Genomic DNA, 24392 nt, shown 5'->3' on the forward strand with positions numbered 1-24392 from the left:
TGAGCGCTCCCTACTTCCTACCCTCACGCAGCCGGCTCCCAGCACAGGTGAGGTGACCACACAGAAGCAGGCGCTAGAGGCCAGGCTGGAGGCAAGACTGTGGCTGAGGCAGGTAGGAGCTCAGCAAGGAGAGAGTCCTGAGAATGCAGGGAGTGAGGAAAGGCCTCACAGAGGGGACACAGTGGTTAGTGTAGAGTGTAGACAGAGACCCACCGTGTTCACAGACAAGAGGGAGAAGTGAAGTGGAGATTGAGAGAGAGAGAGAGAGATGGGGAGGGAGTGTGGAGGAGAGAAAGGAGTGGGGAGAGAAGATGAGACCAGAGAGAGGAAGCTGGAGAGGCAGTTGGGAAGTTACTTATTGCAAAAGTTTTTGCAACCTAGGTAGAGATGTGAGATGCGTTGTATGGGGCAAGGGGAAGCTACTGGAAGCTCTTGAGCAAGGGAGTAGCCTGAATGTGCACTGTGGTAGCATCAGTCCGAGTGCCAGGGGGAGGGTAAGTGCCCTTAGGGAAACCAGCCTGGAAGCTACTGGAGTGGGCAGGCGTAAGGCGAGCAGGTCTCTGGGAGCCCCTGTGGGCTGCTCTTGCCCATCATTCCACATCCCCCAGGGCCTGGGGACCAGCTCACCTTGTTAATTGCCTACTCTGCACCCAGCATAACCTACTGGTTGCCCAGAGGCCCCACAAAAGGGTGGATTCTGCCTGCAACCTGCCAAGGAGAAAGGGCAGCTGGTGTAAGAGATCCTGCAAGTCTCCTCCTCTGGCAGTGTGGAAATGGGGTCAGCTGTGTTTGGGCTTTGCTGAAAATAGCAGAGAAAATATGAGAGAGTTAAAAATACTTGCACCCAAAATCTTCTCTGGGTGTCAGCAGGTTTGCCAGAAGGTGGCTGAAGGGAAGGCTTGGCTGACACCTCCCCTTCCTTACCAGAGCTTTCAGGACCCCTAGCCTCTGACTCCTGGTCAGGAGCCCACCCCTGTAGGCTGGCCACGGTTTGTGCCTTACCATTAGCGCAGGACAGGCAAGTGGCCAATCCTAGCTGAAGCATTTGCAGGATGTGCTAGGTGTGGTGCTGGGCGCTGTAGGTGCATCTCTGGGCTGGGTCGCTGCGGTGGGCTCCTGGGGGGTCCCCCTATTCTACCTGGGCCCCTCTGTCCATTCCCATCACAGCACGCAGAGTAATCTGTGAGCACCTACATTATTTCACTTGTTCCTTGGTTCCAGAGTTTCTCAGCCTCAGTGCTATTGGCATCTGGGGCCACATAATTCTTTGTTGTAGGGGCTGTTCTGTGCACCGTAGGATTTTTAGCAGTATCCCTGGCTTCTACCAGCTAGATGCCAGTAGCCCCCCTCCCAAGTCATGACAACCAAACATTGCCAAATGTACCCCGGATGCAAAATCACACCCCCCCCGCCCCCCGGTGAGAACCACTTCTCTACAAACTGTGTTGTGTCCCTGCTTTCCACTCAGAGTAAAAGCCATAGTATTTAGCACAGCCTGCAAAGCCCCCTTCCTTCTGTGATCTTGTCTCCCAGTAGTCTCCCCTTATTCAGTCCACTCCAGTCACGCTGGCCTCCTTTGCTGTCCCTCACACGCGCTGGGCAGGCCCACTTCTGCCTCAGGGCCTTTGCTCTGGCTGTTCTGGCTGCCAGAACAATCTCCCACTAGATATCTGCATGACTTACTCCCTCCTTCAAGTATTTCCTCCCATGTCACCTGAATGTAAGTGACCCCAGGGCACCTAGGTGGCTCAGTGTGTTGAGCATCTGACTCTGGATCTCAGCTCAGGTCTTGATCTCAGGATCATGAGTTCAAGCTTCACACTGGGCTCCACGCTGCGCGTGGAACCCACTTAAAAAAAAAAAAAGAAAGAAAGAAAATGACCCTGCCCACCTTGTACTGCTGTGCCCTCCATCCCCACTGCATATAAGCTTCATGAAAGCAGAGATTTTCAGTATTTTTTTCATTGATGTGTTCTTTAAAAATTTTTTTTTTCAACGTTTATTTATTTTTGGGACAGAGAGAGACAGAGCATGAACGGGGGAGGGGCAGAGAGAGAGGGAGACACAGAATCGGAAACAGGCTCCAGGCTCCGAGCCATCAGCCCAGAGCCTGACACGGGGCTCGAACTCACGGACCGCGAGATCATGACCTGGCTGAAGTCGGACGCTTAACCGACTGCGCCACCCAGGCGCCCCTTTTATTGATGTGTTCTTAATGCCAGAGCTGTCTGTGGCTGACACATAGTAGGTGCTCAGTAAATATTTGCTGAATAAATGAATTTTCTTTAATTTTCACAATAACCTTGAAAGTAACTATTCATATCCCCATATCGCAAAAGAGGACGTGGAAGTGCAAAAAGATTAAGTAAATTGCCTCAAATCACATGGCCAGCAAGCGGGAGATCTGGAGTAGACCAGGGTTTGATTCCAAGGTGTGTCCTCTTCGAGAAGCTGCACGTATACAGAAGAAGTTACTGCTGCTAAACTACCAGGGGGATGTTTTTCTCCTTTTATGAATCTGTAGGATTGAGGGGGGGTACCTTTACCCCACATAGACTTGCATACGTACATATTACCTGGGAGTAACCATGGCAACAAAATTAATGGTAAGGAATAATGGGATTGGCCCAAGTGATAAATTAGGAAGTTTTTTTGTTTGTTTTATGGAGGCATCCTTTGCTTTACAGAAGGATCCCCTTCGGGCTCTGTTTAATTACCTTCTGGAGGTTGTTTTAAATAGGCTCTGTCTTTGCTGCCTTTAGAGGTTTGGAGAAGCAGCTTGGAAGGAGGCAGAGGGGAAGGGGAGTGAGCCAGACTGGGGGCGGTTGCTCCCTTCATCTGGGTTTTGGGTGCTGGGGTATGCCCTGCTCCACACCCAAAAGGCAAGGCTTCTCCTTCTGAGGCCCACCCTCTGCCCCTTCCCTTGGCCTCTACACGGGGTTCTAATAGGTTCTTATGGCAGCTCGGCTGAGACACTGGCCATTTCTGAAATCAGCAAACTTCTGCATTGTTCCAGCAACCTCTTGCCCAGACTGCTTCCCCCACCCCCGCTCTGTCCTCATTGCCCAAGCTGAGAAATCAAGCAAGGTCCAAAGTCTCACGTCCACATGAGTTCCAAGGGTGCGACTGGGGCCGCACCCTTTTATGTTCCGCCAGAGGCATGGAGTGAGATGGGCTGAGCCCAGAGAAGACAAGTCATATTAAGGATTTTATAGGTTAAAGGTTGAGGAATTCGCAGGTTAAAGTGTAGTTACTTCACAGGCTGATGAGAAGATGCCAGAGGCTCCCCATTTAAAATAAACATTAAAAATTTTTTTCCACATTTATTTTTTTTTGAGAGACGGAGCAAGACAGAGTATGAACAGGGAAGGGGCAGAGAGAGAGGGGGGACACAGAATCTGAAGCAGGTTCCAGGCTCTGAGCTGTCGGCACAGAGCCCGATGCGGGACTCAAACTCACGGACCGTGAGATCATGACCTGAGCTGAAGTCGGACGCTTAACCAACTAAGCTATCCAGGTGCCCCTAAAGTAAACATTTTTAAAAAAGGATCTACTGGGTACAGAGTTTCAGTTGGGGAGGATGAAAAGGTTCTGGAGGTGGATGGTGGTGATGTCCACATAACAATGTGAATGTGCTTAATGCCACTGACCTGCCACTTAAAAGTGGTTAAAATGGTAAATTTTTAGGTTATGTATATTTTTCCACAATAAAAAAAGATGGAAAATAGCCTAAAAGTCCACTTATAGGGTACGGTTTACAATATATGCATCCAAGGTTTCTGTTAGGAAGAGTGGTGGTGACATGGAAAGATCTCCGAAATATATAGATGCCTAAAGGGAGAGAACAGTGAACGTCAGTGTGCTAACATTTAGGAACAGGTGCATGTGGTGGTTAAGACTGGAGACTTTGGAACCAGACTAGTTGGGTTCAAATCCCAGTGCTGCTGTAAGACTTTGGGCAAGTCCCATAACCTGTCTGTGCCTCCATTTGCACATCTATAAAGTGGGGAATGTACTAGTCCCTGCCCCAAGGGGCTATTGAGGAGATTACATTAGTTAATACGTACAAAGCCCTCAGAAGGGTGTCAGACTCCTAGCACTTGTTCACTAAATATGAATGAATGAGTGAGGATGAATGGAGGGACAAATCTGAGCTCTGCCTCTGAGACCTGGAGGTGGCTCTGAGCTTTGGCTTCCTCACTTGGGCTGTGAGCAGGTTTCTGAGTGAGAATCAAATAATTAAAGGGAGGGAAGGTGCTCAGCCCAGCGGGGAAGCATGGAATTATGTGTGAGGCTTTGTTATCGCCTCTTATCTGTGGCACTGGCCTGCGTGGTATGGTGGTGTCATTGCAGGGTGGGGAATATGTCTGTGTGCGCTGGGTCCCTGGCCTTGCCGCTGACGCCCCCGCTCCTGGGTGAGGCAGAGGAGGCAGTCCTTGCACCTGAGGGACATGGCCGTGGCCGTGGGTTACAAGCACTGGGCTGCGCAGCTGGACTTCTGCGGGAGGGGAGCGACAGGTGCTGGCGAGGGGCATCAGCCACCGGGCTGCAAGGAGGAGGTTCGGGGACCCCAGGATGATGTCAGCTGACTCTCCTCCTCTTCTCGTGCCTCAGGCACGGCAGTCACCCTGGCCACACCAGGCAGCAATCTGCTCCAGAGACTCCTGGAGAGCAGGAGAACATGAGTCGAGAGGCCAGGTAGGCCCGGGGGCCCATCTCCATCCTGCCACCAACCCGGAGGACCCTGGCTGAGTCACTTATTCTCTCTGAGACGAGTTGCTTTGTCTGAAAATAATCTACCTACCTCACAGGCATGTTGTAGGAATAAAGACAATCGAGATGAAGTTACTTTGAAAAATAATTAAGTCCCTTAAAAATAGATTGCTCATTTGAATGACTTCTCCTCTACTTTAGGCATTCATTGAGCACGTTCCAGGGGCTGAGTGAGTATTTTAGGTATGTACACCTCATTGAGACCTCTGTTTAGTCAGGGTGAGCCAAGCACCAGAACAAACAACCCCAGATTTCAGGGACTTACGCACAAAGGTCTATTTCTCTCTCATGTCAGAGTCCAGTGCTGCTGGGGAACAGGGCACATGCCATTGTCCAGGGCCTGGCCTCCTCTGCCTCGTGGCTTTGCTGCCACCAGCCTCCACTGGATCCTCTGCGGGAGGTTGCGGGGCCAGGCCTGGTGGAGGCGTGGTGAATGTCACTTCCACCCATAGTTCATTAGCCAGCACCCCATCACATGAGCCCACCTGCCCGTGAGGGAAGCTAGAAACACAGGCTTCGCTGTGTGCCCAAAGGGAAATGCAAACTGCTGGGAGCATCCAGCACAGTTCTGCCCTACTCTTACAACAACCCATTTCACTGATGGAGAAACTGAGGCACACAGGCAGAGTAATCACACATCCAGCAAGTGATTTGAACACAGTTCTAATACCTGTTCTTTGTACTGTCGTTTGATGTCTTAGACCAGTGTTTTCCACCCCAGCTGTTCATCAGAATCGTGGGGAATTTTTTCTTTTCTTTTCTTTTTATAAGAGTTATATAAAGAGATCTTGCACTTTTTTTTTTTTTTAAATAAAATTTTGGAGCACCTGGGTGGCTCAGTCAGTTAGGCATCCAGCTTCGGCTTGGGTCATAATCTCCTGGTTCATGGGTTTGAGCCCCATGTAGGGTTCTGTGCTAGCGGTGAAGAGCCTGCTTCAGATCCTTTGTCTCCCTCTCTCAAGCTCATGCTCTCTCTCCAAGAAATAAACATTTAGAATAGGATAGAAAGGGGCGCCTGGGTGGCTCAGTTGGTTGAGCTTCCGACTTCGGCTCAGGTCATGATCTCATGGTCCGTGAGTTCAAGCCCTGCCTCGGGCTCCTTGCTGACAGCTTGGAGCCTGGAGCCTGCTTTGGATTCTGTGTCTTCCTCTCTCTCTGCCCCTCCCCCATTCATGCTCTGCCTCTCTCTGTCTCAAAAATAAATAAACATTAAGAAAAATTAAAAAAAAAAGAATTAAAAAAAAAAGAATAGGATAGAATAGATTAGAATGGAATTTTAATTTAGAATAGCTTTAGGTTTGCTGTGTGCCCAGCACTGTGGGAGATACTGGAGGACAGCAGCAGGCATGCCCTTGCCTCTAAGAAGCTGGACCTAGAAATGGAAGATTCTGATCCTGGGTGGGGAGTATGGGGTGTCAGGAATCTGAGCACAGGGCCTGGGGTTGCACCAGAGCTGGTGCTGGGACTGGAGGCACACTGTATGAAGGCACTTTCTGAGCAATAGAGGATCTGCCTTTTATCACTTTTTTTTTTTTTACCTCTTTGCTGTTATGCACTGACTCACCTTCTTTGGCCAACAGTGATTTTGCATTTAGTTTTTCTCTCTTCAGTCCCCTTTATCCCTAATTATTAAAAAAAAAATCTACCACTTCTAATCTTTGAGAGTCTGGAATAGCAGACAATCAAATATGTTTGAAATGTATCTAAAATAAGGATAATTAGGCTGTGAATTAAGGCTTGAGGGACTCTGCTGTGAGTAAAATGCATAAACTTTAATATATCAATCTTACGCTTCTGTTTCTGCTACCCAGTAGCCTTCTGCAGTTTAATTTATATTCCAGATGACAATGCTGCTACATAAATGAAGCATAACTGAAGCGTTCTCTTGTAAAACTCAAATCAACTGCTGGCCACCTCCTCCCTCTCACCCCATACCTTCTTGCTCCTTTAAAAATGCCCCGCCTTTGGTTTGCCCATAAATTTTGACTACGTTTGCTTGATTTCTTTTTGAAAGGTTTATCTTATCACATTTTAACATCTCTCAAATGGGATGAGTCTGTTAATTGATAGAGGTCTTGGCATTATGTTATACTTTTATTTCTTAGTGGGACATGCTAGTGTATCTTAGGGTCAGTGATGTCTTAGATTCAATGAAATACAGCATTTGTGTCATTTGAAGGAACTGGCAATTGTTCTGTCCCTCCAGCCTGTCTCCTGTGCTGTGCTGGAGAGACCTCACCGCTCATCTGAAAGCAACTTCTCTTTATAACCTTGTTATAATAACAGCAACAATAGGAAAATAATGCCCACAGCAGTCGGCAGCAATAAAGCCCTTCCTGTGTGTCCAGCGCTGCGTCAGTCACTTTTCCTATTCCTCTTTAACAATGTTGGAGGCAGAGCTATTATCCGCATTCTACAGATGAGGAAATGGAGGTTCAGCGGAAGAAGTGGCAAAGCCAGGCATCCAGGCAGTCTGTCCAGCCTTGAAAAATCTGTGTTATGCTGCCTCTAGTGATTCTGGGAGGCAGTTAAAGTAACTTCATTGAAATCGGGACTTCATACCTGGCCATACCTTAGAATCAACTAGAGAATTGCTGGAAGAATTTTTCAAGTAATTTTACAGCGCAGCCAGAGCAGAGGACCCTTGGTTGAAATGATCTGCATGAGAGACCCGAGCTCTGCTGTTCTGGGCTCCCTGATGCCACAGCCCCAGGGATGCTGCCAGTCCTGGGGGCGTCAGGACAGCCTGAGCTTCTCAGGCCCTCCGAACTGGATCTCTTGGTTAAAATATGGGGCTTTGAGACTTTAAATTGATATGTGCTTTGAATTTTTGTCCTTTATTTCCTTTTCCTTTTTTCTCTCCCTTCCTTCCTTGCAGCTCTGGAGTGCACAGAAAATCAAGCAGGTAATTCAATTTTGGATTCATTTCCTTCCCTCCTCTCTGCTCTCCTCGACCTTGCCCTGCGCTGTCCTGGGGAATCATGGCTGTGCTGCTCAGCCTTGCCCCTCCCATTTGCCACGTGCTGCCCTGCCGTCCCTTCTTTCCCAACACCCAGGGCCTGAGTTTCTGAATGCCAGCGCTCAGGCCCCTTGCCTTCTCCTGGGCCCCTGAGCTCCTTCCCTGTGGGCTCCTCTACAAAATCCTTCTTCCATGCCCACTAAGTACTAGGCACAGGGGACAGAGGACCCAGTCCCAATCACCTGCATTCAGCTTTGAGCATTAATCAGGAAAAGTCCTGTTTGCTGCCTGTGTTTTGTTTCTCTTGCCTTGAATGGTGAGAAAGGACTGGCCTTCCAGTCCTCCCGGGGGGAGCTCTCCTTTCCCTCCCTCCTCTTCCTCCCCACAGTCACCCTGTGCTCTGTTCCCTGCTCTTGCCAGGCTATTCTACACCCAGATACCAATGAGAAGATCTTCATGCCCTTTAGAATGTCAGGTAAGCCCCTGGGACCCTCCTGAATCTGCCTGGCCTCGGGCGCTTACCACGGTCACAGCTGCAGAAGCATCCGGATGCACCAACCTGAGGAGGGGCAGAACCCGTTACACACACGGCCAGTTTGCACCTCCGTATTCACCTTGGCTCGACCATACACGTCTCTGGCCAGGCCTTAGAATCACCTGTGGGGCTTTAAAAAAAATGTGCCTGCCTGCCTTTTCTTCCTGAGCAGTTGGGGTGCAGTGGAGGCCTCCACAGGTGAATCTGGGGCTCCTTTTCCTGTTATACACCACCCACCTACAGCAGCAGCCTCAGGGATGATACCTGCTTCCGGCAAGCCCTATCTTCTCTCTCACCTACCTGTGTATACTGTGCTCTTTCCTTGCAAACCACGCTCCCTTAAAGGCACTTAATCCCCAGGCTAACTCCCTGGTGTCCGATCCTGCTATTAACCTGTACTCCAGAATGCATGAACTGCATTAGCACTACTGTGCACACAGGGAGGGTGGATTCCCATTCTGTGGAGACCAGTGGTAGAGGGGCTGGGGTGGGAAAGTGGACATAAGACCCCTGCCCCCAGGAAGTCCCTGCCCCCAGGAAGTCCCTGCCCAGTGGTCACTAGAGGGAAGCTCTTTGTGCATGAGCTTAGTAGCCCAGAAAACACTTGCACGCACGGGGCCTGGCCTAGCGTGTTTGTCCTACCTGTAGTTCCGAGAGGCCACAGGCCCTGTCCAGAGTCACACAGCAGAGGTCAGACTCCCACCAGAGTGTTGATGCCTACTGCGTGGCATTTCTCAGTGCACTGGGGCACTCTTGCAGGGTGGGTGGGAGGGCTGTTGGCTGCTGCCTTGAGAAGTCCTCAGGTGGCTGGAGAAAGAGTCTCTATCAAGAGGTGTTCTCAGCTGAGTCAGTCAAGATCCCCACCCCCAGACAGCCTGACCTCATGTGAGTGAGAGAACAAACAACCACGTGACCTCATCGTGCTGAGGCATTGCGTGCCCACGGACCCTCCTTGCTTGGCTGTGAGGAACTCCCAGGTAGCAAAGGCCTCTGGCCGAGCATCTTGCAGCTACGGCTGTAGGTGCACCGGGCCACAGCACGCTCTCACCTGGGGCCTGGATCCTCTTGTAATTCTCCAGTCAAACCTGGGGCCCATCTCCAGAGGAATGCGGGCAGTAGAGTGATGGTTCATGTGCAAGCGCAATTATGCACAGTCAGGATGCGAACCTTTGCTTTAGATAACCCAGATAAGTGTGGTTCTCTGCTGTCCAGCCCGCCAGCTGACTGCCTGCCATAAGCTAGAGGCCAGGGACACAGGGCCGCCCACTGACAGTGGGAGGTGGAGGGCAGCAGACGGGGCCTCCGATAGTCCAGGGAAGCGAGCGGTGAGGAGACAGTGCCTGGGGCCTGCTCTACTGAGGATGTTTAGGCAGGGTAGGAGAGATTTAAAGAGTACCCCTGGCACTTAGAGGTACACATCTCAAGTGTGTGGAGAGTTCCCCTTTCAGAACTGAAGTAAGGCTGTGTGCTAGAAAGGTAAGCTGAGAGAAGAAGGAGGACATTCTGGGGCCTTTGAAGGCAGCGTGCTGTGTGTAGTGGGCGTGGGCAGGGGACACGGTGCCTCCTGGAGGAAATCATGGAAGGAACACCAACTGTAGCACCAAGTGCATGGTGTTACCAGCGGTGGGCAGCCCTGCCCTCAGCAGAGGGCTTCTGAGTTTTGGAGTGAGAAGTATCTGGCCAAAGGGGAACAGAGAGAGGGTGGCTGGGGGACACGGGGGAGCCCTCTATCCTGGGGAGGGCTGAGCCGGGAAAAGGCCTGGGGGCTAGAGGTGCCTTCTGCCTCGCTGACCTGAGCTCCCTCATCAGGACCATTGCCAAGACCAAGTCTAGAGGTCTCTTCCGGTGCCTCTGTTGAGGGGTGGAGTGGGATGGGGTGGGACTGTAAGACCTGACCCTTTCCTCTCCCCTCTCAGGTTACATTCCTTTTGGGACGCCAATTGTAAGTACTGCCTTCAAAGGGTTTTCTTTTCTAAAAAAGTGTTAATGTATAACTCTATATCGTAATAGAGTTATGTGATAGAGTAATATCATAAATATTTGAGATGTTGATTTAAGATTCATTCCTGGAGGGGAATTAGCAGGTAAAGTAGCATGCATGTCTTTTTAAATCTCTTGGTGTGTATTGTCTAACTTCTTTCCACAAAAGTGTGCCAACGTGCACCTAAGACAGAGCCTCCAAGTGCATTTGTCCCTGCACATTCCCATGCTGAGTATTGCCACTAGGACATGCTCCTTAAAAAGACTTTTCCCAAAAAGCTTAGGAAGTCAGAGGATAAGCATGCCTGCTGAAACCCAAAGTTTAAAATTAACTCAGAGGGGTGCTTGGGTGGCTCAGTAGGTTAAGTATCTGACTTTGGCTCAGGTCATGATCTCACGGTTCGTGGGTTCGAGCCTCACATTGGGCTCTGTGCCGACACTCCGAGCCTGGAGCCTGCTTCGGATCCTGTGTCTCGCTCTCTCTCGGCCCCTGCCCTGCTCACGCTCTGTCTCTCAAAAATAAATAAATGTTAAAAAAAATTAAAATTAACTCATAAAGGATTCAGTATTCTTTTTGTTTTGTTTTGGAATTAAGGTTAAGTTTGCCCTTTAAAAAAAAAAATATATATATATATATATGACACATGTATAGAAGGGTGCATTCATCATAAATGTACAGTGTGGTACGTTTTCACAAAGCAAGTACATCCAAGTAACCTGCACTTAGATTCAGAGCCTAGCAGCCTCTCAGGAACCTCTCGTGTACCCCTCAGTCACTACCCCCACAGGGAATCACTTTTCTGACTTCCTTTACTATATTCCAATTTTGCCTATTACTGAATTTTATATAAAGGATATCACCAGGATGTACTTTTTTTGGTCTGTCTTCTTTCCTTCAAAATTATCTGTGGGACTCATCCATACTATACGGACATCCATATTGACTCACCCATATTGGTGTATGTAGTATTTATTTGTTCTTTTTTCATTGCTTTCTGTGTCATATCGCATTGTTAGAACTATATCAAAATTTACTTATCCATCCTCCTTATTTTCTGACTTCCTAAGCTTTTTGGGAAAACTCCCCTGTAAGTAGCATGTCCTGGTGACAATACTGGGGTTTGGAGTGAACAACAAACAGTGGTGCTTTGTACAAGTCTTTTAGAGGGTATTTTCCCTCACTTCTCCTGGATTATACCTACAGTGTTAAAGAGATAGCAATGAAATGCAGCGTGTAATCCTAGAGCTGGGATCGGGACCAGGGCAGGGGTATGTGTGAGATGGTATTGTGGTTTCTTGGAAACTGAACATACATTACATATGATGTGAGTCAGTAACCGTACTTGTTGGCGTTTCCTCCAAGAGAAATGAAGACATATGTCCCCACAAATTTCTGTACACAAATGTTTATAGTGGCTTTCTTCGTATTAGCCTAAAACTGAAAAAAGGTAAGAATGACCAACAGATAGTATATCTATGAGTGAAAACCTGACTGGGAACAGAGTCATGGCTTAGTCTGAAAGTTTCCTATATATCTCATAGGTCTCATTCCTTCTCTGTGTATTTGCAGACCCCCCTTCTGTAAAAAAGCGTTTTCCCATCTGCCTTTCCCTTTTAATGTTTTTTAAATTATCAGTAAGTATGGTGGGTGTATTTTTTGTATTTGGTTGATAACAATTTACTTCTGTCATTATTCATTTTCATATGCAGATTGTCCCAAATGTGACCAGTAGGAAACCTTTAAAGCAGTTTCTCTGTCCATTTGACAAGTCCTCTTTATCCTTTGATACTTTAGTACTTTTTGGCACAATGTATAGATATTCCAGACTCATCTTGTGGTCTCTGCCCCAGTCCTGGAATCATGCATTTCTACAAACAGCTCTGATTCTCTTCAGAGAAGAATGGTATTTAGAAACCAACATCTGAATGCTTAGGTGTGCTCACTGTTGCCGGAGCCTCATTGTTTCTAGGCCCTCTTAGCATGCATAGCTAGGAAATACCACTTCTTAAAAATGATGAGTTTATGCAATACCTTGAATCCCAATCCAACATCTCAGAAGTCTTCCTTCCTCCCATTTCATATTTATATCCCCCTCCTCCCTGAATGAGAAGCCAACAAACATATGTGTACTCGCTTACCAAATCTTGCACACAAATGAAAGAATTTCAGAATTGCTATATCAGTAGTATTCCCCAAAAGTGTATTAAGTGAAGTTCAAGATTTCTTTGAAGTTCTTTTTGTCCTTGGACTCTATCCTCCTGAGGGTGTACAGTCACAGAATTGTGGTCAAAAGTTATTTGAAGTAATGTTTTTCTTTTGTGTGGTTATTTGTGTGATATACAGTTAGGTTTATTTGTTATTGTTGGCATTCAGTTTTAGTTGCTTCTCTGTTCTTATTGATTTTTTTTAATATCTAAAATATCAACATAAGTCAAAGCTATATAAAAAGGCATGATAAACGTTCCATTCCCTGGGGCACCTGGGTGGCTCAGTTGGTTGAGCATCTATTGATTTGGGCTTAGGTGATGATCACAGGGGCATGGGATTGAGCCCTGCATTGGGCTCTGCACTGAGCACGGAGCCTGCTTGGGATCCTCTTTCTCTCTCCCTCTGCCCCTCTCCCCTGTGTGTGCTCTCTCTCTCTCTAAAATAAAATTTTTAAAAAGTTCCACTTCCTATCCTGTGTAGGTAAACAATTTTATCCGTCCTATTTCTTTTTCTAAATAAGCAGATACAAATATAGGTCCCATTTTTTCTTATACAAAAGGTAGCATTCTATATATACTCTTTTGCATGTTGTTTTTTCCACTTAATCACATATTCTAGAAATCATGGCCCATCAGTTTATACAGGTCTTCCTTGTTCTGTTTTTTTTCTTTTTAACATTTGTTTATTTTTGAGAGAGTGCAAGGAGGGGAGGGGCAGAGAGAGGGGGACAGAGGATCCAAAGGGGGCTCTGCTGACAGCAGCAACAGCAGTGATGTGGGGCTTGAACTCACAAACTGCATGATCATGACCTGAGCTGAAGTCGGACGCTCAACCAACTGAGCCACCCAGGTGCCCCATCATTCTTTTTTTTAAATGGCTATCTAACTGTCTACTTTGTGGAAGTGGCATAATTTATTCAGCTAATTTCCTTCAAATGGACATTGAGACTACGTCCCACTATATTGCTATGATGAATTATGCCAGAATGGGTAATCTTGTGCATATTGTTTTGATATAGTTAGAGATATACCTTGAGGGTAAATTTCTAACTTCTGTGTAAGGACTAATTCAATAGACATTTCTGGAAACACTAAACAAGAAAAAAGAAGATGCAAATAAACAATATTAGGAATAAAAAGTACAATAACTGTATATACAATGGAACTTTAAAAGATCAGAATGCATTAAATGATATGGGGTAATAAATCTGAAGACCTGGAAGAAAAGGGCACATTTCTAGGAAAGCACAGCTTCCGAAAGACCACCAAGCAAGAGGAAATACGGAATATGACTAGACTATGAATAACAAAAAATTAAATCAGTTGTTTAAAATATATGCACCAGGGGCGCCTGGGTGGCTCAGTCGGTTAAGCGTCCAACTTCGACTCAGGTCATGATCTCGCGGTCCGTGGGTTCGAGCCCCACGTTGGGCTCTGTGCTGACAGCTCAGAGCCTGGAGCCTGTTTCAGATTCTGTGTCTCCCTCTTTCTCTGACCCTTCCCTGTTCATGCTCTCTCTCTGTCTCAAAAATAAATAAATGTTAAAAAAAAAAATGCACCAAAGAACGAACAAAACATAACCACTAGACTCCCATGATCTTCCAGATGACTACTCTTTATTTTTATTTTTATTTTTTTAATGTTTATTTATTTTTGAGAGAGAGAGACAGAGCACAAACAGGGGAGGGGCAGAGAGAGAGGGAGACAGAGAATCTGAAGCAGGCTTCAGGCTCTGAGCTGTCAGCACAGAGCCCGATGCGGCACTTGAACTCACAAACTGTGAGATCGTGACCTGAGCCAAAGTTGGATCCTTAACCAACTGAGCCACCCAAATGCCCCTCTGGATGACTACTCTTAAAACAATAGCCAAACTCAATTTTCATTATACTCAAGAAAGAGGATAAAAAGAAGAAATGTTCCCAGTTCATTCATGAGGCACTTTGAGACCAATACCAAAGAAGTAAATGGAAGAAAGAAAAATTGTAGGCTAATATCACTTATGAAATTACAAATAGAAGTCCAAGTGAAATAACAAATTGAATCCAGCAATGCATTAAGACATGTCATAACCAATTTTTACTAAGAATGATAACATTAGGAATATATTAATAGAGTTCATCACATTAACAAATTAAAGGAGAAATGTGATAATCTCAGTACATTTAGAAAAATGATTTGGTAAAATGAAACATAAGTCCATTTATGACTTTTTTTTTTAAAGAGCAGATTAGATTCAGAAGGGAACGTTGTTAATTTATAGAGGGTCTATCCAAAAAAAAAAAAAAAAAATCCCAACCCCAAAGCAAGCAACATTCTTAAAGATGAAACAGATGAAGGTAAATTCTTAATGTCTGGGACAGGGTAAGAGTATCTGATATCCAACATTTTCCTGGAAGACTAGCAAATACAGTAACACATGACAAAATAAATCAGTAGTAATAGGATTGGAAAGGAAGAAACAAGAACATTCATGAGCATAGGCAAACTATTAGAACTACTATTTTTGAAGATGTCTGGATGTAAGATCAGTATATACAACATTATTATAGGCCTTTGGACCCATAAAAAACGCCTAGAATATAATGTTTAAAAAAAGATAGTATTTACAATAGCACTTAAAACTATAAGGTACCATAGCAACATTTTTTTTTTTTTTTTGGATAGGAAACAGTAAAACTGCTTTTATTTGAAGACAACATGATTGTGTACATACAAAATCCTAAGGAATTTTCCAAAAAGTGGCTAGAATTAATAAGTAAACTTAACAAGGTAGCAGGCTACAAGGTCAATATACAAAAATCAATTATATCTCTATATACCAGCAGCAAAAAGCCTTATACATCATTTACAATGACATAAAAGATATAAAATCTTCAAGAATAAATGCTTCAGAGGTTATACAAGATTTCTCCGCTGAAAATTACATGCATTGCTGAGAGAAATGAAGGAAGACCTCAGTAAAGTCAGATATATACCTTGTTTGTGGATTGAGAGTCAATATTGTTAAAATGTTAATTTTCTCCAAATTGAGCCATAGATTCAACACAATCCCATCAAAATCTCAAGATCTTTGCTGTAGAAATTTACTAGTTAGCCTAAAATTTATGTGAGAATTACAAAAGACCTAGAATAAGCAAAACAATTTTTTATTTTTTTAATTTTTTAAAAATATAATTCATTGTCAAATTGGCTGACATACAGTGTGTAAAGTGTGCTCTTGGTTTTTGGGGTTGATTCCCATGGTTTATCGCTTACATACAACACCCAGTGCTCATCCCAACAAGTGCCCTCCTCTATGCCCATCACCCATTTTCCCCTCCCCCACCCCCCTATCAACCCTCAGTTTGTTCTCTGTATTTAAGAGCCTCTTATGGTTTGCCTCTCTCCCTCTCTGTTTGTAACTATTTTTTCCCCTTCCCTTTCTCCATGGTCTTCTGCTAAGTTTCTCAAGATCCACATATGAGTGAAAACATATGATATCAGTCTTTCTCTGACTAACTTATTTCACTTAGCATAATACCTTCCAGTTCCAGCTACATTGCTGCAAATGGCATGATTTCATTCTTTCTCACTGCCAAGTAGTATTCCATTGTATATATAAACCACATCTTCTTTAATTTTTAAAAAATGTTTATTTATATTTGAGAGAGAGAGACAGAGTGTGAGCAGGGCAGGGGCAGAGAGAGAGGGAGACACAGAATCCAAAGCTGGCTCCAGGCTCTGAGCTGTCAGCACAGAGCCCGATGCAGAGTTCGAACTCATGAGCTGTGAGATCATAACCTGAGCCGAAGTTGGACGCTTAACCGACCGAGCCACCCAGGTGCCCCTGAATGGACATTTTTCTAAAGAAGACCTACAGGTAGCTCACAGACACCTGAAAAGATGCTCAACATCATGTATCATCAGGAAAATGCAAATCAAAACCATGAGAGGGGCGTTTGGGTGGCTCAGTCAGTTAAGCATCCAACTTCGGCTCAGGTCATGATCTCACAGCTCGTGGGTTCAAGCCCCGCATTGGGCTCTGTGCTGACAGCTCAGAGCCTGGAGCCTGCTTCAGATTCTGTGTCTCCCTCTCTCTCTGCCCCTCCCCCTCTCAAAAATAAATAAACATTAAAATTTTAAAAAACATAATGAGATATCACCTTACCCCTGTCAGAATGGCTGAAACCAAAAAGATGAAATAATAAATGTTGGTGAAGATGTGGAGAGAAAGGAACCCTTGTGCACTATTGGTGGGAATGTAAATAGGTGCAGCCACTATAGAAAACAGCATGAAGGTTCTCAAAAAATTAAAAATAGAAATACCATATGATCCAATGATTCCATTACTGCGTATTTACCCAAAGAAAATGAAAACACTAATTCAAAAAGATACGTGCACACCTATGTTTATTGCAGCATTATTTACAATAGCCAAGATATAGAAACAATTCAAGTGTCCATCCTGAATGGATAGGGAAGATGTGGTATATCTATATGTGGGACATTACTCATTGATAAAAAGGATGAGATCTTGCCATTTGTGACAACAGGGATAGACCTAGAAAGTATCATGCTAAGTGAAATAAGTTAGACAAAGAAAGACAAATACCATGTGATTTCACTTATATGTGGAATCTAAAAAAAAAAAAACAACAAACAAAAAAACAAATGAGTAACCAAAAAGCAGAAGCAGACCTATAATTACAGAGAACAAACTGTTGTTAAGCCAGAGGGAAGGGGGTGGGGAGGTGGGCAAAATGGGTAAAGGGGACTGGGAGATCAGGCTTCCAGTTATGGTATGAAAAAGTTACGGGAATAAAAGATTTAGCATAGGGAATATAGTCTATGGTACTGTAATAGCGATGCATGGTGACAGAGCTCTCTATTTCTCTCTCTCTCTCTCTCACATGCACACACAAAGTATCCCTGTTTCAATGAATATTGTCTTGAATTCTACTTCATCTTATGTCAGTGTTTCTATTCCTGTTTTGTTTATTTGCTCTGTAAATCATTGCCCACACCTTTATATGAGTGACATTTTGTTTCTGCATTTTTTGTATTATATGTCTCTTGACAAAATGTAGCTGAGTTTTACTTCTTCACTCAGTTTGAGAAACACTGTCTTTAATTTTAATAATAAATGGAACCCATTCATATTTGTTCTGCTACTGGTTATTGTGACTACTTATCTCAGCCATCAAATAGTTTGTTGTTGGTTTATTAAGCTTTGCTATTGTTTCCACTTCCTTTCCTGATTTGTACTAGAGTGACCTTTTCAATGGTCCTTTGGTTTCTTAAGTAGTTTGGAAGGGAAACATCCTACTTTTCTCTAATTACTATTCAGCTGTAATATTTTGTAGAGTGGTCCTATTATATTTACCCTATATTAATAATAAATTATTCAATTAATAATTGAATAGTAAATACGACCTCCTTAACCCTCCCCACATAGGAAGAGACTTTTTTTTTAAATGTTTATTTATTTTTGAGAGAGAGAGAGACAGAGTGCAAGCAGTGGAGGGGAAGGGAGAGAGGAAGACACAGAATCTGAAGCAGACTCTAGGCTCCAAGCTGTGAGCACAGAGCCTGTCGTGGGGCTCGAACCCACGAACTGTGAGATCCTGAGCTGAGCCAAAGTTGGATGCTTAACTGACTGAGCCACCCAGGTGCCCTGGAAGAGACTTTTAACATACCATTTTCCTCTATTCTCTGCTTTACCATTTTACCCATACACACCTGCCAAGATTTTGGAAATAATCTGGAATCTCATCAGATTTTTGAATCTTTGCTTAATTAATACCTGTATGAAACTTCACAATTATTTAGGCTTTGTGTGTGTGTGTGTGTGTGTGTGTGTGTGTGTGTGTGTGTGTGTGCATTCTATGTTTGGCTAGAGCACGTCTGTGAATAATATTCAGAGTGTGTGGGCAATATACTTTTTGAGTCCTTGCATATCTGGAAATGTATTTTTTTTCTCTCTCATACATGAACAATAGTTGGCCTGATTCTCTTTTCCTTTGTAGGTAAACCTCCCCCACTCCCCTTAGGATCCTTTGGTATTTTTTCTTTTTATCTTTGGAGTTCAGAAATATCCTCAGGATTAAAAAAAATCTTCTCTGTATATTTTATAAAATTATACAAGTAATACATGAATATGTTCTTTGGAATTCAAAAATACCACCAAGACTTTTTAAAGAATATTTTTAAAGTTATACAAGTAATACATGAATATGTTCTCTCAGCTCAGAATTCAAACAACGCAAAAAAAGTAGAAATTCCTCTGACAAGTCTCAATCCCAAATCTGCTCCTAGAAGTAACCTCTGTTAGAACTTTGATGTGAATTTTCAGGTTTTTTTCTAGGCATTTGCATATATATGAATCATCATTTAAACGTTCTTTTCTGTTTTGTATTTTTTCCACTAAAAATACAACAGTATACTTATTTGTCTACAATTAGCTTATTACATTTAGTAATTTGGCTACATAAAGATCTGCTTCATCATTCATTCATTCATTTGTTTTTTCCTCCTGAGTAATATTCTCTCCCCCAGTGATGGACTTAGGTTGTTTCTGATTATTTGCTATTAGAAATAACAGTGCTGTGAGGCTCCTGGGTAGTTCAGTCAGTTGAACGTCCAACTCTTGATTTCAGCTCAATTCATGATCCCAGGGTTGTGGGATTGAGCCCTGCATTGGGCTCCATGCTGAGCATGGAGCCTGCTTGAGATTCTCTCTCTCTCTCTCTCTCTCTCTCTCTCTCTCTCTCCCTCTGCCCCCTCCCCTGCTTACCTGCTCTCTCTCTTTCTAAAACAAATAAACAAACAAAAAAGAAATAACAGCACTGTGAAAAATTCTTGTGAAATTCTTCTCACCCAAGTATGAAGATTTCTCAAAGGCCCATTCTAGAAAGTGAATGTGCTGTGTAAATAGGTATACACATTTACATTTTTGATAGCTATTGCCAAATTTCCCTTCAGGAAGGCTACATTTCACTACACCTTAGTAACATTGGTATTTATATTTTTAGATTTTTTTTTATGACAGCCTGATGGGAGAAAGGTAGCATCTCACTATGGTTTTAGTTTTTGTTTCCCTGAATACCAAAAAGCTTGTGCTTCTTTTCATCTATGTACTTAACATTTATATTTCCTCTTCTGTGAATTACCTGTTCACATCCTTTGTCCAATCTTCCATTGGCTGTATTTTCCAAATTAATTTTAAGAGTTCTTTATATATTGGGTACTAATCCTTTGAATTATATACATTGCAGATCTCTTCTTCCAGCTATTTTCTCTTCATTCTTTGGTGTCTTTGTTGTGGAAAGTTTTAAATATTGACATTTTAAAATATAACAATCTTTCCTTGGATGGGTTTTGAGTTCTGTCCCCCCCCTCCCCCCCCCCCCCCCCCGCCATCACCTTCATCTCCTTTATTAAAATTACCAGATTTGTGAGGTTCGTGTCTGGGAATCAACTCTTGGATGTATTGATCAATTCTTCTATTTTCATCTTCTAATTTATTCATTTCTGCTTTTGTTTTTATAATATCCTTTTTCCCTCTTTCCCTTGGTTTGTTTGTGGTGTTTTAGTTTGGTTTGGTTTTTTTTTTTTTTTTTTTACATTTTATCTCAAATACTTTATTTATGCTCATTCTTTCTTTCTAATAAAACTTCTTGGGGCTGTGAATTTGCTTCTGAGTATATCTAATACCTAGCTGTATCTAATATGTGTTTGTATACAGTGATCCATATTTTTATTTTCTAAATAAGTTTGAAATTTCTGTTTTGACTCTTCGTTAATCAGGTAGTCAGAAGAACACATTTTGAATTGCAAGTGGTTTGTTTTTTACAAATGTGTTCTTTTCTTATTATTTTCTACTGTGTTGTATTTTCAGAGAGAATGATTCTGCCATTGGAGATGTATTGTGGTTTTCTCTGTAGCATACTATACGATTATACCAGTTAGGAATAGGACCATCTGCATATTAAAAATTTCAAAATAACAGTGGCTTAAAGAAAATAATTTATTACTCCCTCATGTCAAAGAAGTTTGGAGGTAAGCGGATCCCCATAATGCTACCAGGAACCCAGACTTCCATACTTCTGCACCATTCTCAGTGCTGGCTTCTGTCATCAGAATCCCCTCATAGCCCAATATGGTTGTCAGAGTTCTAGCCATGCATATTAAAGAGTCAGAGTTCACATCCATATTAAAGGGAAGAGTAAAAGAATGTACTTCCCAACAGAGTCAGTTCCCTTTATGGAGACTTCTTCAATCTCTCATACAACATTTCTGTTTATATTTCATGCAGAATCTCCCAACTATAGGAATTCTGTTAGTAAGCAAGAAGAGAAGAATGGTTGATATGTAGGCAAAGAAGAATCTGCCATAATAATTTTAATAAATATTCCATCAACACTTGAGAAAGAAAGATGCATCATTTAGCAATATTGTTTCTTTGCAAACCAGAGAAGTTGAATTTGGGGCTCATTTCCCCATAAGAGGCCAACTGGATCCTCACACAATTAATGGGTGCCATCAACTAGGATGAACTAGATAACCCATGGGATACCAGCACTGTCTCTAGTTGATAAGGTGTTATTGAGGACACCCCATCAATTTCCACTCTCTTCTTCCTACCCAAGACAAGTCAGTTATCTCAGGGTCCGTACAGCCTTGGAGGCATCCTGGGAACTTGGGTGCCGTCCACTCTTGTGTTATTCAGGGGTTTACTGCTAAAGCAGATGCTGTGAATGTCCTATGAGGACCAATCCTCTCCCAGCCTGGAACAAGCACCCCTGTGAATAAATGTGTAGCGTATGGGAATACGGTGCCCTGGCTCTGAGATCTGTATGAACACTTGATTGAGGTGAATGGGCAGCGAGAGCTGGGACATCTCCCAGCAGGCCTCAGTGGCAGCCAGAGCCAAAACGGCAATGCTCACCCAGTCCCCACTTCCTAGTCCCAAATATTCATATTCCAGGATTCAGAATAGCTGGCCCAGAGACCAGGTCCTGAAAAGAGCCACTGGATGAAGCACACCTGTAGCTTTCTATCCTGGCACTTTAACGTGGCTAAGAATTCAGAGGGCTCACTTTCTCATTCCCTCCTGGGCCACTGCCTTGCCTTGTATGGAAGGGGCACCATGGCCATTCCGGCCTTCTACCAGAGCCTGGCTCCCTCTAGCCACATCAGCTTCCCTAAGGCCCCCACCATCACCTGGTAGCACTGAACATCTCGGCAAATGCCTGGTCTGAAGGGGAGTGAAGGTTCCAGTCCACACCTTAGGGAAGCCCCTGGTGTGATAGAATGCGTAAGAAATATATACATGCAGAAGCCACTAAAATGCTTACCAAAATAGAAATGGGGTGCTGGCAAATGTGCTAGGAACCGGGTCCCTGAGTTATGAAGGGAAGGGGTGATTAAGGCTGGCAGATGCCTCAACTGAGATGCTTCTGGAAGCAGCATCCACGCTTCCTGCCTAGGTGAGCATCCCCAGCCCTGACCCCCTGTGTTGTTCCCGCCTTGCCTGAGAGTAACCCCGCCCCCACCCTGCTCGCTCTCCAGAGCTCAGGAGAAGCGAGCTGGTTTTCTCCCAGAGGCTGGTGCCAGTTTAGTCAGCAGATTTCACAGATCCACTGGCACCCGTGTAGCGTCTTATTTTAAGCTTAACATTTGAAGATGGGAACTTTTCCCCCTTTGGTGTGTGGCAAAGAGATCCCAATTTATACATAAGCATGGTGGCTAAGCCAGGGCACCAAGGCTGTTCCCCAGGCTAGTGCAGTTCATGCTACCTCTTCCTTGGGTACCTTCCCAGAAGAACCCCGCCAACCGTGGTTGCTTAGAAGTGGCAGTTCTGTTCCCAGGTTTCCACTAAGAGGTGTGCAGCACTGTCCTTTCCATGCACGTGCGGCTGGGGAGAGGCAGGGCCAGTGTTCCGAACCCTGTCCTATTCTCTCTGCGTTTTCCCACCTGCCAGCCTGCACCCTGCACCCTTGGCTACCAGAATGTCGCAGATGCCAGCTTTCTCTTGCGGGCCCGAGCTTCTCTCAGGGGCCATTTGTGTCTCCCTCCTCACCTCTGCACTCCCCGTGATGCTGCTGTCCTCCTCTCCCCTCCCCCTGTCATTCTCAAACCCTCAAAACTCAAGGCTCCAATCTCCCATATCCAGGTGGGAGACTGAGGAGGGCAGACCGGGAGCATCCGGTCAGTGAGTCCCAGTGGCCTTGGGTTACATCCAAACCAGATCTCTGTCTTGGGACATTCAGAGCTTGGATTCTATGCTCTGAACCCTGCACTGCATGTGCGCATGCGGACTTAAAAGCCTCAGAAGGTGCAGGTGTGGGTCACTTCACCTCCAGGGGGAGGAGGGGTAGACCACAGAGGTTTCATTTCACGTGAGGATTTGGCTGTGTCCCAGAGCCTTCGCGGTGTCTCCCAACCCTCCTCATCCCAGACTCTGCTTTTTCACACATTTAAATGCCAATCACAATTTCTCCCTGGCCTACCTCCGTTGTAACCCGACAGCAGTCAGTTTGGCCTGGTTCGCACCAGAGGTGTTACTCAGTTAAGCTGGAATTGACCAGTCAGGGACAAACATTCATTGGATAAACGATATTCTCTTTAACTGGTTGGGATCCTTTAAATAGCACCCCTCATGCACTGAAGTGTTACTTTTCAGATCGTTAGCCACATAAATCAGAAGATGGAGACAAAGTAGAAGGAAAAAACAGGCAAATTGTTGAGTACTGGGGCCTGTGGTAGGTCTTTCAAAAATGAAGAGGGGCATTTTGGAATTGAATGAGTCAGTATGGAGGACACAGGTACGATGCCAGAGGACTGTCGCTTTGCCAGTGAGGACTCCCAGGTATGTGAGCAGTGAATGTCGATGGTTTCACCCGTCGGAAGCCTCTGGAAGTTCTCGAGGAAGACAGACTTTAAGCAGACAGATTCTTACCACGGAGAACCAATACTGCCAAGAAGGCAGGCAGGGTGCTGAGGGAGCGAATGACAGGGGACCTGACTCCTCTTGAGGGTCAGGGAAGGCTTCCCGAAGGAAGTGACAACTAGGCTGAAACCTGGAGGATGAGGAGGGATTAGCCGAGTAGAGAAGGGGTGGAGATGACAGGGACAGTGCTGTACCCTGTACTCATCCCGACTTGAGTTTCACCACCTCATTGTTTTGACACACACTGTGCTTCCTCTCTGGATTTTCTGTGCTTTTTTCTTTTAAGTTTATTTATTTATTTTGAGAGAGAGAGAGAGAGGAGGGCGAGGAGGGACAGAGAGAGAGGGAGAGAGAGAGAATCCCAAGCAGGTTCTGCACTGTCAGCGCAGAGCCTGATACAGGGCTTGAACTCGCGAAGCATGAGATCATGACCTAAGCTGAAACCAAGAGTCAGATGCTTAACTTACTGAACCACCCAGGTGCCCCTGGATTTTCTGTACTTATAAAGCGTCTTTCTCCTACTGCTCGACTCTGTGTTGCATGGCGGCAGCCTGAGGGAGTGAGGGCTGCTCAGTTCTCTCTTTCTGAGCATCGTAGGACATTGTGACCAGCGGCCTTGCTCTCCTGTCTTCATCTTCAGCCATTCGCGTCCCACCTCCAGCCAAGCAGATCAGGATATTTGGGGGTGCCCCTCTCCCACATTGAGACCTTATCTCTCTGCAGAGGTTAGAATACTCTGAAGGAGGAAGCCTGGAGTAAAGGTGTGAGCCAGTTGCCATCTGGGTGCCATTGGCCCCATTCTGGATTCTGTCCTGAGATGAGCCTCAGGCACAAACCCCCCATCTTCCTGGCTGGCCAGGCAGCTCCAGACTTGAGCTATTGGTCACCAGGTGGAGTGATAAGCCGGGCTGCTCAGGAACCAATCTCACTAGTGAAGGCATAATTCAAGGGCATTAGTAATGGTACGGAATTCTGAATCAGAAAGGACATCATCTGCAGCCTTCCTA

General features: G+C 44.8%; 1 protein-coding gene and 1 long non-coding RNA gene across 9 annotated transcripts in view; one reads left to right on the top strand and one right to left on the bottom strand.

Moving 5' to 3' along the window:
• Positions 1 to 24392, top strand: part of SFXN5 (sideroflexin 5) — a 117391-nt gene that overhangs the window by 32655 nt on the left and 60344 nt on the right. For 6 of the 8 annotated variants that reach the window (XM_086700855.1, XM_025932407.2, XM_086700850.1 and 3 more), the window contains 3 exons: positions 7652 to 7678; positions 8153 to 8207; positions 10184 to 10209. The exons of the other annotated variants lie outside the window; for them this stretch is intronic. In XM_086700855.1, coding sequence (XP_086556981.1) covers positions 7652 to 7678; positions 8153 to 8207; positions 10184 to 10209 — 108 coding nt within the window. The remainder of the gene's footprint in view (positions 1 to 7651; positions 7679 to 8152; positions 8208 to 10183; positions 10210 to 24392) is intronic. 8 annotated transcript variants of the gene reach the window in all.
• LOC147582437 (uncharacterized) lies at positions 4967 to 9023 on the bottom strand. Its single transcript, XR_015249106.1, has 3 exons — positions 8910 to 9023; positions 8255 to 8397; positions 4967 to 5960 (listed from the first exon to the last, which is right to left on the bottom strand). It is a non-coding gene; the product is annotated as an uncharacterized LOC147582437 (long non-coding RNA).

Source organism: Puma concolor, chromosome A3, assembly GCF_028749965.1.
Source record: "Puma concolor isolate L17-30 chromosome A3, mPumCon1.1.hap2, whole genome shotgun sequence".
In the NCBI taxonomy this organism is placed as follows: domain Eukaryota; kingdom Metazoa; phylum Chordata; class Mammalia; order Carnivora; family Felidae; genus Puma; species Puma concolor.